Source organism: Tubulanus polymorphus, chromosome 6 (genome assembly GCF_964204645.1).
Source record: "Tubulanus polymorphus chromosome 6, tnTubPoly1.2, whole genome shotgun sequence".
In the NCBI taxonomy this organism is placed as follows: Eukaryota; Metazoa; Nemertea; class Palaeonemertea; order Tubulaniformes; family Tubulanidae; genus Tubulanus; species Tubulanus polymorphus.
Genome location: NC_134030.1, coordinates 19,283,396 through 19,299,617, shown reverse-complemented (window position 1 = coordinate 19,299,617; position 16,222 = coordinate 19,283,396). Strand labels below are relative to the sequence as shown.

General features: G+C 38.4%; 2 protein-coding genes across 2 annotated transcripts; both read right to left on the bottom strand.

Annotated features, from left to right (window-relative positions):
* Window positions 1-3,940: 3,940 nt before the first annotated feature.
* Window positions 3,941-4,834, bottom strand: LOC141907828 (U-actitoxin-Bgr3b-like). The gene is made up of 4 exons (XM_074797571.1): window positions 4,826-4,834; window positions 4,612-4,724; window positions 4,432-4,502; window positions 3,941-4,065 (listed from the first exon to the last, which is right to left on the bottom strand). Exons 1-4 carry the CDS (start codon window positions 4,832-4,834, stop codon window positions 3,941-3,943), a joined length of 318 nt encoding a protein of 105 aa, XP_074653672.1.
* A 10,122-nt stretch (window positions 4,835-14,956) lies between these two features.
* On the bottom strand, window positions 14,957-15,850 carry LOC141907827 (U-actitoxin-Bgr3b-like). The gene is made up of 4 exons (XM_074797570.1): window positions 15,842-15,850; window positions 15,628-15,740; window positions 15,448-15,518; window positions 14,957-15,081 (listed from the first exon to the last, which is right to left on the bottom strand). Exons 1-4 carry the CDS (start codon window positions 15,848-15,850, stop codon window positions 14,957-14,959), a joined length of 318 nt encoding a protein of 105 aa, XP_074653671.1.
* Window positions 15,851-16,222: the final 372 nt, after the last annotated feature.

Below are 16,222 nucleotides of genomic sequence, written 5' to 3'. Positions count from 1 at the left end.
GCTAAGAATATCACAATTCTAGTAGTTTCAACCTCGGTAGCATTTTTAGGTTTGTCATTTATTGCAGTTCTTACTGGAATTCTAGAAGAGCATGGCACAGAAACATTCTTGTATTACATGAATCATTGTGATTAACATTTGGCTTTTGGAACATTGCAATAATTTGCAACGCATTCGGTCTTGTTTTCTATCAGGCAAACCATGCTGTCAATGCGTACATATTTTTGTGGAGTCAGAATTTCCGGAATGACGTTGAAGAAGGAGCTAAGATTATTATCAATTATAAACCTTGACATAAAAGGTCCAGTCGTAATTCACCGTGAAATTCAAATGAAGATGACTCTTTCCAAAAAATGAAAATTGAATCCCTTCAAAACAATGAGTTTGTTAGATTTTGCAATAATATCAAATGATTTAAATAATACGTATTTTGTTGTTATTTCATTCAAATTGATTATCACTAGTACCACTGATCATCCACACCCCGCGCAATCGATCTCTGCCGAAACGGAACACGACTTAAACCTGCATATCGTTATAGGGTTTCATTTTGTTTTACTTCAATGGTTTTGTGTGTACCTTCGTTCCTTTTTTTTAATTTTTTTTTTCGTTCAGAAAGGATACTTTCGTAAGTCGATGCTGAAATAGCTAGAAGCTTGGGTGCGGTTAGAATTTTAACAACCGTCTCAAAGATGTACAAATAATATTTGAAGACGTCCCAATTGTGCGGATGCAGCTAATTTCGATGTTTCGTTGTTCTTTGATATATTAAGAAGTACATTTTTACTTAATTTTACAAGACAACCTACTATATTGTTCAAATGTAATACCAGTTAGCACTTTACTCTTATGTGAACATGTCCTCGGCTAGAGCACGTACTTTTACAATATTTCATCAATCACAACAATTTCTCCTTTTAATTATTTATTTCAAGTTTACATTACATACCACAATAATATCAGCTACGCCCTTGGCGTGTAAATGAAAATCAAAATGCATATATATCGGGTGAATTCAGATATTTTTTATCTTTATTCTAGGAAAATATGGTTTATACTAATAGATGTGCTGGACAAAGATTTATGGGTGGATGAATCCTTTCCTTTTCAACCTAAACACAGTTTTTCCTTTGTTAAGTTAAATTGGCTTGCGAATTGGTTATTCTTCTATTACGGTGGTAAACATGGCATGTTTTTGCCGTTTTCATCCGGGCGATCACAGTTATAGGGAAGGTGTGCTGATGAAAATGTCTAATGTATGGTGTTTGTAGTTCATTTTCGATTAAATACGTATCGGGTGAACATGTGATCAGTTTTTGAAAATTTGCCGATTGGATCCCTTATTGTCTTGTGTATTGGTTCATTTACGTGCTGGCGTGTTCTTTGGGGGCTTACAAAACGAGGTTGCAAATGGCCTATATAGCCATCGAGGAAAAAGTATGAACGGCTTCTAAGAACCATCTGAGCCGGTGCAGTTGCCAGGATTCGTAACCGACATAAGCAGGGAGGATCTCGTATCCCGATAGTCGGTCTCAGTTGCTGGATTCGGAGCTCAGTCGTCATAAGCTGAGCTACGGTCGCGGTTGCTCTCAGTTGCGTCGGTAGGAGTCGGTATGCGTCGCGTCGCTTGTCGATATAAGCCAGCCTCGAGGTAGGACTTAAGACAAAACGTTCGGGGGCTGCGTAAAATGCTTGAAGTAGATACGGCAGGAGCGCTTTAAAGAAATATTCAAACTTCTGTTACGAATATATTCGACAACTCGCACACTGATATTCATTAATAATTTCCGCATTAAGCTTCTATGTATTCGAAACTTTAAGTTGAAATCAAATTTATTCATTTGATTAGTCTGCGCATTGGATGCGAATGAAAATCTATAGATAACGTGTGGATGGCTCATTATTGGTATAAATTCCTAAATGATGTAAATAAATGGACGGAGATATGAAAACATTAATACATGAAGTGGACGTATTGGTGACGCAGGGAGTTGGTGCTAATTGTTCAGCGGTGCAACGGGGTCTTGCGCGGGTAAAGTCGATCTCGTCCTTAGTACTCTGATTCCACCGGATGACAGTTCTAGGAAAGAATGAAAGTTTGAATTCGTCGGCATTCGTACTGAATGCTCTGAATTTCGTACCGTTTGTAGACTTTGTACGCGTGTTTCCTGGTTTGCGGTTCTCCTCTACTGGTACGTTTGATGAGTCGTGTGATTATTACATCTAATTATTGATCTCATGAGTTCTATGATACAATGGTGTGTTGAGATCGTTTCATTTGACGGATTTTCATAAAAATGTCCTGGAAAAATGCTCAGTTCAAGTGGAGACAGGCTTTTTAACTACTTCTCTGAAATTCCGCCAAAACACCACGTTGAAAAATAGTGTGTTTTCATCATTCATATATAATTTTGAAAAAAGCTCAAATCAATCCGTATCTTGATATTTCCGTTTAAGTCAAGTTGCTGCAAAAAGTCATGGAAATGATTTAAAAGCCTGTTCGTCAAGCATTCTAAGTATGAAATCTGTCGAAGCCCAGCTCTTTGAGATCCATTATAATTTGTGAAGCTGCCGCATCAAGCCCCACGGGGCTCTTGTTTGAACCCAGGAAGAAAGACACTCTAAATATTTGGATGGATATATGAAAGCTGTGGGTACTGGAGTGTGTAATGGGTAGTGTAGTGTGATCTGTGTGCATTTGTGGCCAGCACACAGATCACATTGTTCAATGGGGTTTGGTCCAGGACTCGCGAGATTTTCAACAACACGGAAGTAACGTGTAATAAATGATGACTTGAATTGCATGACTACCTACCACCCCTCATTATTGTTGGAAAACTAAACGTTCGGCACTGACTAAAAGTTAGTAATAACATTTTAGAAATGGCCAGAATTTCAACTTAGGTTCTATCTCATTTTTATTTTACAATTGCGATTGGTATAATTTTTTTTTAAACGGCCGTTAAGGCTTCATGTTTCGTCTGCAATTCACTGCAAATAGTTACGCAACTACGCACATTTCAGTGTTTTTGGCAGCTGTACACTCAATCGGCACCGTTCGTGACTAGCTTCACTGCGGAATTATCATTAATTAACATCGCCATACCACATCATCAACATATATTGTGCCTTATAACCCTAACAGCCGAAATAATTGAAATCCACACACGATTTCTATCATTGAAAATTGAGAGAGTGGCCGTGTTTGTGTTCTGCTGCTTCGCGTAAATCCCGCGCGGTGGCGCGACCGCGCGGAGTTGGGCCGATACGTCTAGTTTCATTATTCGTCGATTTTAGAAAAGTGACAGGAAATCAATATAAATATACTGAAAAGAAAAATGTTTTCATGCAGGTAATTGTTAAATCGCTGTGTCTGGATAAATCATTTTTGGTATTACCGAGGCCTACTATTCGTCTTTTTTTTATTAGAGGCAAATGACCGAGACACCATTGGCATAATAACAGGATGACCAGTATCCTGCATCGCTTGTTCCGGCTTGTTCCAAACTCATCGGTGGATAATGATTGATCGTGTTCACTTGTCCTGAATTGAAGTGCGTTAGGTGTCGTTTGAGCATTTGAACTAACTGGGTGTCTGCATATGTCTTGATTCGAACCCGGGTCACCTTCCTTGTCTTCTCTTCGACATCCGAGTTACTCAGCGGTATCATATACCGACTGGGATCAAGCAACTCTGACCGTTTAGCCCCCATTTGTCATCGGAGCAAGTCTGAAAATAGGTGGATTCGAACCCGGGGCGCCCATCTAAATGCGTGTTTGCAATGACGAACACACCGCCGCGTTTTTGACAGATAAAAGCCAAGAGAAAAAACAAAGCATATATGTGTTTTGTATTTAATCATACAGGTTGACTGTTTCTATTCAACTCATTGAATGTCAAAAATATGACGTGTTTATCAGCGCGTGCGGCTCTTATACGTTAATGGCAACATGCTCCTTGAAAATACCAACAACAATTTGACGGAGCTGAGTTACCTTTCCAGTAATATACACCCTTTGTTTTACCGCACCAACACGGGGTTCCTCTCTTCACCTTTCGCACACCTGTAAATAAGCTCGGATTTATTAGAATCAGCCGGACCTGAAACAAGCAGGTTCTAATCCGCGAATCGCTAGTTTCGGCCTTATATACTTCATTCGTGAACATAACAGCGCGTCATCGTGCCCGACATAAGTGCAAGCGGCAATCCGGAAGTAAAACGTAACGGTCGACTGATGTAAGACGGACGAAATAGGTCGTGGCCGGGGCCGTGTTTCAGACCCGTTTGCGAACAACACGTGAATTAAATGAGTAAGGCCTTAACTATTAACCTGTGCCAATTCAGGCTAGCACGAACGTAAGTTTATGTTCGCTTAGTTAGAAAAAAGCATAATATTTAATTGCAATTAAATCGAGTTATCAAAGCCTACCTTCAGTTGCCGAGACAGCTCCAATGACCATAAACAAGGCCAACGCGATGAAAAGAGTTTTAGTAAACATTCTGAAAAAGATGATTCAATTAGATTAACTGAGTACAATCTTCTAGTAGTTACATCTACATGTAACTATGCGATGAAATATTTGAGCTTGTCGTCTATAGCTTCACTTACCTCGTTACCAGTGAGGATACACTCGAACAGAGTTCTTCGTCTGACGTGCGTTGACACGATATTACACAAAATCGTTCTCCTTTTATGGTCGTTTTGGAAACACATGTTTGCGGCTTTTAGAAATAAATATATCTATCAAATTTTGATCCTGGTTCAGTAACCGGCTTTTTCAATATCATCTGAATTAAATCTTTGATGCATTATTATTACTCACACGTTCCATGCCCAATATAGACTAATGACTACTGTTAGGATGTGTCACTTGCCAAACATTGGCACTGATCGGAATGGGTCATTTGGATTTCTGAATCGTTACAAAAAAGGCCTTGAATATCTATTTTCAGGTAGTGATATCTGCAAAATATTGTTTTTCGTCTGTTTGGCATAGAACTATAAGCGAAAGGAAAGGCCAACTTCGTGACGCCCCTATACATTTGCCTTTGCTAACATCGAACAATGCCATTTTTCAAGATTTGTTATTAAGACTTAAACAAATCAATGAAAAACGTTAAATTAAGAATAGAGACCGGCAACCAGTCTACAACATCTATTGTTTATCGCCACCGGTGAGGGCGCTGACCAAAACACACGATTACTAACGGCGCCTAGTTGATTTTTGAGGAGTCGGCCTTCCTGTTCGCTTATAGTTCTATGCTGACAGTATGTGATTTTAAGTTTAAAATAGGGTGGACGGTACATACATAGAATCTACCCGGACAGAAAGACGTTTTATATTACTATCAGAGTACAACATTTCGTTTAGAAGCTGTTAGTCGTCGAATCTGATAGAATATGAATTCTAGTAGAAAATCTGTAATGATAATATTAATCAACAGAATAACAAAAGGGTTCTCCAAGAACCCTCAAAACGTAGAAGTATTACGAGTGAATTTTAGCTTTGCTGAATTATTTTGATGACACTTTCAAATTATTTGAATGATATGTATGTACGTAAATATGTTGACAACGATTTATTCAATACCTAGGTTAAAGTTTATCTCGAGCAGTCAATTTATCACGCGAGCTTTGCGGGTATTTCACAATTAAATCATGAAATTAATTCATAAATCCTACAACAGCTTCAATCCGATTCCACACATATATCGCACTAAGTAAAATACACACCACAAGTTGAATGATTAAGGCATCGTCATGAACTTTCTCACTGAGCTGCCAATGGTAGGCTGAACTTCACTAATGCAATTTCCTCACAGAAGGAGATCCATCTATCAAAATGGCTAATGATGTTTTATCCTTCATTTAGTTATGATTTGTTTTTACTCAATCTAATGCCTTTTCGTTATTATTGAAATTTTAAACTAAATGCTCAAAACCTTCCCACAGTTATTTTCTTCATAGCAATTTCCACAACGACATTAAACGCCCCGCCAAATAACCGCAACGTGTCCTCCAAAAATTACACAGGGGTTACTGGTTATTCTGCCAATCTCATTCCTGTTGGGAGTTTTCGGGAATTCGGCTACTTTCCTGATTATGGCGAGTCGTAGATCTGAGCGTTTTGTTTCTCGGTGATTTCCTTTACTGTTTAGATCATACACTGATTGCAGTTTTATACTTTGTACTCTTGAATCTAAACACTGGTTCTATATTAATGATTAATCCATCGATCAGTTGTAAATTGTATGAGTACTTGACAGGAATTGCCACTTCTAGTAGTTCGTGGTTAATAGTGACGAAATATCTCTGGAACGTGCGGCGGTTGTGCTCTTCCCGGTCACATGCGGGATTCGCGTTGTTTGTTACGTATATTGATTATTGTTGACGAATTGTTAGTTATATCGTTGTTCTTATTTCATTGAAATTTCCTCTAAGAAAAATTAATGCGCTGCAATGAATTCCAATTCAAAAGAAATCAACGTAAATTACGACAACCACATAGAAAGTAAAGATCGAATCGAAGCAGTGGTAGGATTTATTTTGCAAGCTTTACCTCCAGTGTTAGTGTGATGAATCATTGACTAGCTGAGATAAACCTCTAAACAAATTAATCATTGATTCAACAGTTCAGAAAAGCAATGGGGCCACCTCTACTGATAGTGTGATAAATTGACTGTACGAGATTAACTTAAACCTACGTAAATATCGAATAATTAACTTGTTTCGGCAAATATCATCCAGATTATGAGAGCATATGCGGTACATATCAATAGGAAACTTCGTACCAACTGGGCGTTGAAATTTAGTATTTTGGTCAATCATGGTATATTCTGATGATGGAGGCTAAACATCTGAATGAAAGTTCTTTAAAAATGAACTAGATTTTGACATGATTGTTGCACTGATATTCGCACGTCATCTAGTGGGATAGCTGGTGGCACGGTGTCCTCAGTATTACAATGAATTGAATAAGATGAAGTATACAAAAACAAAATCATACGACATAGGCATTCTTAAGAGAATTATCTATTCCCACCAATCCAGGAATCGCGAATCAATTGATCCGTAGAAATATACCGTTTGGGTTACGATGTCCCGAATATAAAAAATAACGGATATAAAAGAATGTTTTCAAAATGGACTTTAAAGTATTGTGTCATTCGTATTTTGAATATTACAACCTCCTTCGTGATACGTGGATCAATATCTGAGATCCATTCACACCTATCAAAGATTGAAATCGATATTACAAAACAAGCGACCTACCGACAACACTGGGTAATATGGCCGGTTAGCGGCAACTGGCGGCCGACGAGAGGTCGCCAGTTGCTCCTAAATCATTTCCCCAAAAGCCGGCTTGCTACGGTAACCAACCCGATTAGGCCGACAGTTGCTTCCGATCGCAGGAATTCGACCAGCCAATCAGAGACCGAGTATTCATAGTACGAATTTTCACCGCAAGTAACTTATGTCTAATTTACTATAGGAAAATCATTGGAAATTCTACTTTTATCTCTAGCAATAATGTTAAGCTTTTGTTTTTTTTTTCTATTGTTCCCTTTTGTTGAATCCACAATAATTTTTAGATATTTTCAGATAGGCTTTTATAATATATGATGTAAGATTTGATGAGCTGGGCCACCAAAATCGTGTCCTTTGGCCCCAAAATTCATCCAAACTTACTTGGATTTGGACTGCGCACTCAGATCTGTCGTGTTCAAGCTCAAAATACTAGACAAATTGAAATAAGATGTTGAACGTTCGGTATTTCGAGGACTTAGGTGTCTAGTTTATCATGAGCTATTGGGTTTAATCGTTTTCGTGCAGCATACGAAAAAGGTGCCGGGCAGATTCGGGCGGCTTGAGGTGTAATATGCACGGCGGATACGGACGGCTTGAGTGCTAATTGTTTAAGGATTACATAATGGCCACCTCATTGGTTTAGATGGGGACGGGGATGTGCTATTTCTAAATGTGCGTCACGATTTGGAGAGAGTCGATAAAATATGAAGCAACGATCGTACAAGGTGCGGGGGTCTAAAAATGGCAAAATTGACCGTACGTACTATTCGAACGCTCCTTGATTTCAATGTTTGGTTGTCCTGTGATTGTTCAGAAGTATCCCTTAACTTTTAATACAAGTCCGACACACGCCATCAATATGTCTATATACATAATCAATTGTAAAGTCAACTACATCACCCTTATCGTGTACCTGGTACCGGATAAACACGTTAGTCGTATATGTACGACACTTCGTTTGGATCTTCGGCTTGGACACGTGATTTCACTATATTTCCCCAATCGCAACACAAGTTTTCTGATGATTTTTATATTTACATTACATATACCACAATCATATCATCTGGGTATTCGGCGTGGAAACGAAAGCGAAATACAAATGGACTTAATTGAGACATATTTTTCATTTTTATTCTAGGAAAATATGGTTTATACTAATATCTCTGAGAGTGAAATGTGTTGGACAAAGATTTATGGGTGGACGATGCCGTTCACTTTCAACCTGAACCGAGTTTCTGCATACGTGTTTCCTCTATTAAGTCTGATTGTTTTGATAATTATCGTTTTGGGAACATATAAGAAATCGTCATATAGTTCTGGTCATTTCTATATGTTAGCTTTAGGAATGGCGGATTTATACGCGATATTCAGTGTCGAGGTGCCCTATTTGATGGATGTAGCTCACGTGAAGTTCAGCAGATCCATGTGTATAGTGAAAGCTTTCCACGCTAATTGTCCTAAACAAGTATCCATCTGGATTCTGGTCATGATGACGATAGATCGCGCAGTAGCAGTTTCCAAACCTCTAAAAGCTGTAATATTGTGTACTGTCACAAGGGCTAAGAAAGCTATAAGTATTATAAGTGTGTTTCTGGTCATTACAAACATTGTTGGATCAACTTTTCACAGAGATATAGATCTCAGTGGTAAATGGATAACTTGTATGATTGTAAACCTTACTGGCTCCGCAATCTATTCAAATCTTAATAACATCCTGGCATTATTTCTTCCATTTGTTATCGTCGTTGTTGCAAATGGTTTCATAATAGTTGGTGTGAGAAAGTCTGCTAGCATGGACACAACTAAGCAAGACGCTAGAAAACAGGCTACGGCTAATAAAATCACAATTTTAGTAGTTTCAACTTCGGTAGCATTTTTAGGTTTGTCATTTCTTGCGGCTCTTACTGGAATCTTAGAATATGAGCATGGCACAGAAACGTACTTGTATTACATGAATCATTGTGATGAACATTTGGCTTTTGGGACATTTGTAATAATTGGTAATGCAGTCGGTCTTGTTTTCTATCAGGCAAACCATGCTATCAATGCGTATATATTTTTGTGTAGTCAAAACTTTCGAAATGATGTCAAAGAAGGAGCTAAGATATTCATCAATAGGCTTTAAACTTGCAGTAAAAAGGCCCGGAGTGCCATTCGTAATTCACTATGATAAAATCCAATTCAAGATGACTGTTTGCATTTAAAATGATGATGATTTTAACTAACGCCATTGAATGAACCATGTAAGATATGCAAAATTTGAAACGAGTTTAGTAATACGTATTTTCTTGCAATTTTATTCTAAAGCATTATTTAGATCAATAAATACTATGAGAAATTACTTAACTGGGAAATAAGAAAACTAAATTTGTGGTGTTGATTGAAGAATCTGATCGCAAGAAGGATTTGTCCTGTTATTGAAGAAATATCTTTAATACGAATCGCACGAATGATTTATGAGGAAAACATCTTATGCATCTTCTCTTAAAGAAGTGTTGTTCGTCACGCAGTAAATGAAGAAATTTTCGGACGAAAACACTTAGGAAGAGTCCAACATTACACCTAACCATTAGTTTACCACCGGAGATTCCGAGACGAAATCCAAACGACATTTGAGGAGCTTTGATTATCCAGAAGTACTTATAATTCGACAAGGTAATTTCTATGTTTGGTTGTCCTTTGATGGAAAATTGGAAAATAATACGCCCAGTAACAAACTGCCAAATAAATGCGTTGAATATAGACAGAAAATAATTTGATTTTATTCCAACATTGTTTGAAATACAACGGACTCGCGACAACGAGAAATCTATCAAATTTGATCATAACGACAGCACAATTTCTGCCAGTTTGAAAAGATTAGTCAGTCATTTCGGAATTCACGATGGCTACTCCCTTTTGACAAGAAATATCGGTTTTACAATATTGCATGTTCGGTTAGTCTTTTGGAACGTGTTCTTGTGCTTGGCTTACTTCAGGATTAGAGATGGCCCGCAAGTACTAACCATGGAATACACCAACCACACAACACGTAAGTGACGTTAAGTTCACCATCATTAAGACTTAAATGGCTATCGTGGGTGGATAAAGCCGTTCACGATCAACCTAAACAAAGTTTCTGCATACGTGTTTCCTTTTTTAAGTCTTATTGGTTTGGTAATCATCGTTTTGGGAACTTATAAGAAATCAGCACATAGTTCTGGTCATTTTAATATGTTAGCTTTAGGAATGGCGGATTTATTTGCGATACTCAGTGTCGAGGTGCCCTATCTGATGTAGCCCATGTGAAGTTCAGCAGAGCCATGTGTATCGCGAAAGCTTTCCACTTTAACTGTCCTCAACAAGAATCCATCTCGATTCTGGCCACGATGACGATAGATCGCGCAGTAGCAGTTTCCAAACCTCTAAAAGCTGCCGCATTGTGTGCACTGTCACAAGGGCTAAAAGAGCTATAGGCATTATAAGTGTTCATCGTAAATGTAGTCGGGGCAGCTTTTTACAGAGACGTAGATCTAAGTGGTAAATGGACAACTTGTATGATTGTAAACCTTACTGGCTCAACGATCTTTTCAAATCTTAATAACATCCTAGCATTATTTTTTTTACATTTGCCAAAGTGGCTGTCGCAAATGGTTTCATAATAGTTTTTGTAAGAAAGTCCGTAAGAATAGAAACAACTAAACAAGATACTAGAAAATAAAACTAGCTACGGCTAAGAATATCACAATTCTGGTAGTTTCAACCTTTCAAAAGCATTTTTAGGTTTGTCATTTATTGCAGTTCTTACTGGAATTCTAGAAGAGCATGGCACAGAAACATTCTTGTATTACATGAATCATTGTGATTAACATTTGGCTTTTGGAACATTGCAATAATTTGCAACGCATTCGGTCTTGTTTTCTATCAGGCAAACCATGCTGTCAATGCGTATATATTTTTGTGGAGTCAGAATTTCCGGAATGACGTTGAAGAAGGAGCTAAGATTATTATCAATTATAAACCTTGACATAAAAGGTCCAGTCGTAATTCAAATGAAGATGACTCTTTCCAAAAAATGAAAATTGAATCCCTTCAAAACAATGAGTCTTGTTAGATTTTGCAATAATATCAAATGATTTAAATAATACGTATTTTGTTGTTATTTCATTCAAATTGATTATCACTAGTACCACTGATCATCCACACCCCGCGCAATCGATCTCTGCCGCAACGGAACACGACTTAAACCTGCATATCGTTATAGGGTTTCATTTTGTTTTACTTCAATGGTTTTGTGTGTACCTTCGTTCCTTTTTTTTAATTTTTTTTTTCGTTCAGAAAGGATACTTTCGTAAGTCGATGCTGAAATAGCTAGAAGCTTGGGTGCGGTTAGAATTTTAACAACCGTCTCAAAGATGTACAAATAATATTTGAAGACGTCCCAATTGTGCGGATGCAGCTAATTTCGATGTTTCGTTGTTCTTTGATATATTAAGAAGTACATTTTTACTTAATTTTACGAGACAATTTACTATATTGTTCAAATGTAATACCAGTTAGCACTTTACTCTTATGTGAACAGGTCCTCGGCTAGAGCACGTACTTTCACAATATTTCATCAATCACAACAATTTCTTTTTGTAATTATTCATTTCAAGTTTACATTACATACCACAATAATATCAGCTACGCCCTTGGCGTGTAAATGAAAATCAAAATGCATATATATCGGATGAATTCAGATATTTTTTATCTTTATTCTAGGAAAATATGGTTTATACTAATAGATGTGCTGGACAAAGATTTATGGGTGGATGAATCCTTTCCTTTTCAACCTAAACACAGTTTTTCCTTTGTTAAGTTAAATTGGCTTGCGAATTGGTTATTCTTCTATTACGGTGGTAAACATGTCATGTTTTTGCCGTTTTCATCCGGGCGATCACAGTTATAGGGAAGGTGTGCTGATGAAAATGTCTAATGTATGGTGTTTGTAGGTCATTTTCGATTAAATACGTATCGGGTGAACATGTGATCAGTTTTTGAAAATTTGCCGATTGGATCCCTTATTGTCTTGTGTATTGGTTCATTTACGTGCTGGCGTGTTCTTTGGGGGCTTACAAAACGAGGTTGCAAATGGCCTATATAGCCATCGAGGAAAAAGTATGAACGGCTTCTAAGAACCATCTGAGCCGGTGCAGTTGCCAGGATTCGTAACCGACATATTAAGCAGGGAGGATCTCGTATCCCGATAGTCGGCCTCAGTTGCTGGATTCGGAGCTCAGTCGTCATAAGCTGAGCTACGGTCGCGGTTGCTCTCAGTTGCGTCGGTAGGAGTCGGTATGCGTCGCGTCGCTTGTCGATATAAGCCAGCCTCAAGGTAGGACTTAAGACAAAACGTTCGGGGGCTGCGTAAAATGCTTGAAGTAGATACGGCAGGAGCGCTTTAAAGAAATATTCAAACTTCTGTTACGAATATATTCGACAACTCGCACACTGATATTCATTAATAATTTCCGCATTAAGCTTCTATGTATTCGAAACTTTAAGTTGAAATCAAATTTATTCATTTGATTAGTCTGCGCATTGGATGCGAATGAAAATCTATAGATAACGTGTGGATGGCTCATTATTGGTATAAATTCCTAAATGATGTAAATAAATGGACGGAGATATGAAAACATTAATACATGAAGTGGACGTATTGGTGACGCAGGGAGTTGGTGCTAATTGTTCAGCGGTGCAACGGGGTCTTGCGCGGGTAAAGTCGATCTCGTCCTTAGTACTCTGATTCCACCGGATGACAGTTCTAGGAAAGAATGAAAGTTTGAATTCGTCGGCATTCGTACTGAATGCTCTGAATTTCGTACCGTTTGTAGACTTTGTACGCGTGTTTCCTGGTTTGCGGTTCTCCTCTACTGGTACGTTTGATGAGTCGTGTGATTATTACATCTAATTATTGATCTCATGAGTTCTATGATACAATGGTGTGTTGAGATCGTTTCATTTGACGGATTTTCATAAAAATGTCCTGGAAAAATGCTCAGTTCAAGTGGAGACAGGCTTTTTAACTACTTCTCTGAAATTCCGCCAAAACACCACGTTGAAAAATAGTGTGTTTTCATCATTCATATATAATTTTGAAAAAAGCTCAAATCAATCCGTATCTTGATATTTCCGTTTAAGTCAAGTTGCTGCAAAAAGTCATGGAAATGATTTAAAAGCCTGTTCGTCAAGCATTCTAAGTATGAAATCTGTCGAAGCCCAGCTCTTTGAGATCCATTATAATTTGTGAAGCTGCCGCATCAAGCCCCACGGGGCTCTTGTTTGAACCCAGGAAGAAAGACACTCTAAATATTTGGATGGATATATGAAAGCTGTGGGTACTGGAGTGTGTAATGGGTAGTGTAGTGTGATCTGTGTGCATTTGTGGCCAGCACACAGATCACATTGTTCAATGGGGTTTGGTCCAGGACTCGCGAGATTTTCAACAACACGGAAGTAACGTGTAATAAATGATGACTTGAATTGCATGACTACCTACCACCCCTCATTATTGTTGGAAAACTAAACGTTCGGCACTGACTAAAAGTTAGTAATAACATTTTAGAAATGGCCAGAATTTCAACTTAGGTTCTATCTCATTTTTATTTTACAATTGCGATTGGTATAATTTTTTTTTAAACGGCCGTTAAGGCTTCATGTTTCGTCTGCAATTCACTGCAAATAGTTACGCAACTACGCACATTTCAGTGTTTTTGGCAGCTGTACACTCAATCGGCACCGTTCGTGACTAGCTTCACTGCGGAATTATCATTAATTAACATCGCCATACCACATCATCAACATATATTGTGCCTTATAACCCTAACAGCCGAAATAATTGAAATCCACACACGATTTCTATCATTGAAAATTGAGAGAGTGGCCGTGTTTGTGTTCTGCTGCTTCGCGTAAATCCCGCGCGGTGGCGCGACCGCGCGGAGTTGGGCCGATACGTCTAGTTTCATTATTCGTCGATTTTAGAAAAGTGACAGGAAATCAATATAAATATACTGAAAAGAAAAATGTTTTCATGCAGGTAATTGTTAAATCGCTGTGTCTGGATAAATCATTTTTGGTATTACCGAGGCCTACTATTCGTCTTTTTTTTATTAGAGGCAAATGACCGAGACACCATTGGCATAATAACAGGATGACCAGTATCCTGCATCGCTTGTTCCGGCTTGTTCCAAACTCATCGGTGGATAATGATTGATCGTGTTCACTTGTCCTGAATTGAAGTGCGTTAGGTGTCGTTTGAGCATTTGAACTAACTGGGTGTCTGCATATGTCTTGATTCGAACCCGGGTCACCTTCCTTGTCTTCTCTTCGACATCCGAGTTACTCAGCGGTATCATATACCGACTGGGATCAAGCAACTCTGACCGTTTAGCCCCCATTTGTCATCGGAGCAAGTCTGAAAATAGGTGGATTCGAACCCGGGGCGCCCATCTAAATGCGTGTTTGCAATGACGAACACACCGCCGCGTTTTTGACAGATAAAAGCCAAGAGAAAAAACAAAGCATATATGTGTTTTGTATTTAATCATACAGGTTGACTGTTTCTATTCAACTCATTGAATGTCAAAAATATGACGTGTTTATCAGCGCGTGCGGCTCTTATACGTTAATGGCAACATGCTCCTTGAAAATACCAACAACAATTTGACGGAGCTGAGTTACCTTTCCAGTAATATACACCCTTTGTTTTACCGCACCAACACGGGGTTCCTCTCTTCACCTTTCGCACACCTGTAAATAAGCTCGGATTTATTAGAATCAGCCGGACCTGAAACAAGCAGGTTCTAATCCGCGAATCGCTAGTTTCGGCCTTATATACTTCATTCGTGAACATAACAGCGCGTCATCGTGCCCGACATAAGTGCAAGCGGCAATCCGGAAGTAAAACGTAACGGTCGACTGATGTAAGACGGACGAAATAGGTCGTGGCCGGGGCCGTGTTTCAGACCCGTTTGCGAACAACACGTGAATTAAATGAGTAAGGCCTTAACTATTAACCTGTGCCAATTCAGGCTAGCACGAACGTAAGTTTATGTTCGCTTAGTTAGAAAAAAGCATAATATTTAATTGCAATTAAATCGAGTTATCAAAGCCTACCTTCAGTTGCCGAGACAGCTCCAATGACCATAAACAAGGCCAACGCGATGAAAAGAGTTTTAGTAAACATTCTGAAAAAGATGATTCAATTAGATTAACTGAGTACAATCTTCTAGTAGTTACATCTACATGTAACTATGCGATGAAATATTTGAGCTTGTCGTCTATAGCTTCACTTACCTCGTTACCAGTGAGGATACACTCGAACAGAGTTCTTCGTCTGACGTGCGTTGACACGATATTACACAAAATCGTTCTCCTTTTATGGTCGTTTTGGAAACACATGTTTGCGGCTTTTAGAAATAAATATATCTATCAAATTTTGATCCTGGTTCAGTAACCGGCTTTTTCAATATCATCTGAATTAAATCTTTGATGCATTATTATTACTCACACGTTCCATGCCCAATATAGACTAATGACTACTGTTAGGATGTGTCACTTGCCAAACATTGGCACTGATCGGAATGGGTCATTTGGATTTCTGAATCGTTACAAAAAAGGCCTTGAATATCTATTTTCAGGTAGTGATATCTGCAAAATATTGTTTTTCGTCTGTTTGGCATAGAACTATAAGCGAAAGGAAAGGCCAACTTCGTGACGCCCCTATACATTTGCCTTTGCTAACATCGAACAATGCCATTTTTCAAGATTTGTTATTAAGACTTAAACAAATCAATGAAAAACGTTAAATTAAGAATAGAGACCGGCAACCAGTCTACAACATCTATTGTTTATCGCCACCGGTGAGGGCGCTGACCAAAACACACGATTA

Excerpts from the sequence above, each read along its gene's own strand:
- LOC141907828 (XM_074797571.1), bottom strand. Across the intron at positions 4,503-4,611 it reads GTATCCTCACTGGTAACGAG|AATGTTTACTAAAACTCTTT; the intron begins GTAAGTGAAGCT and ends CATCTTTTTCAG. Across the intron at positions 4,066-4,431 it reads AGCTGTCTCGGCAACTGAAG|GTGTGCGAAAGGTGAAGAGA; the intron begins GTAGGCTTTGAT and ends GCTTATTTACAG.
- LOC141907827 (XM_074797570.1), bottom strand. Across the intron at positions 15,519-15,627 it reads GTATCCTCACTGGTAACGAG|AATGTTTACTAAAACTCTTT; the intron begins GTAAGTGAAGCT and ends CATCTTTTTCAG. Across the intron at positions 15,082-15,447 it reads AGCTGTCTCGGCAACTGAAG|GTGTGCGAAAGGTGAAGAGA; the intron begins GTAGGCTTTGAT and ends GCTTATTTACAG.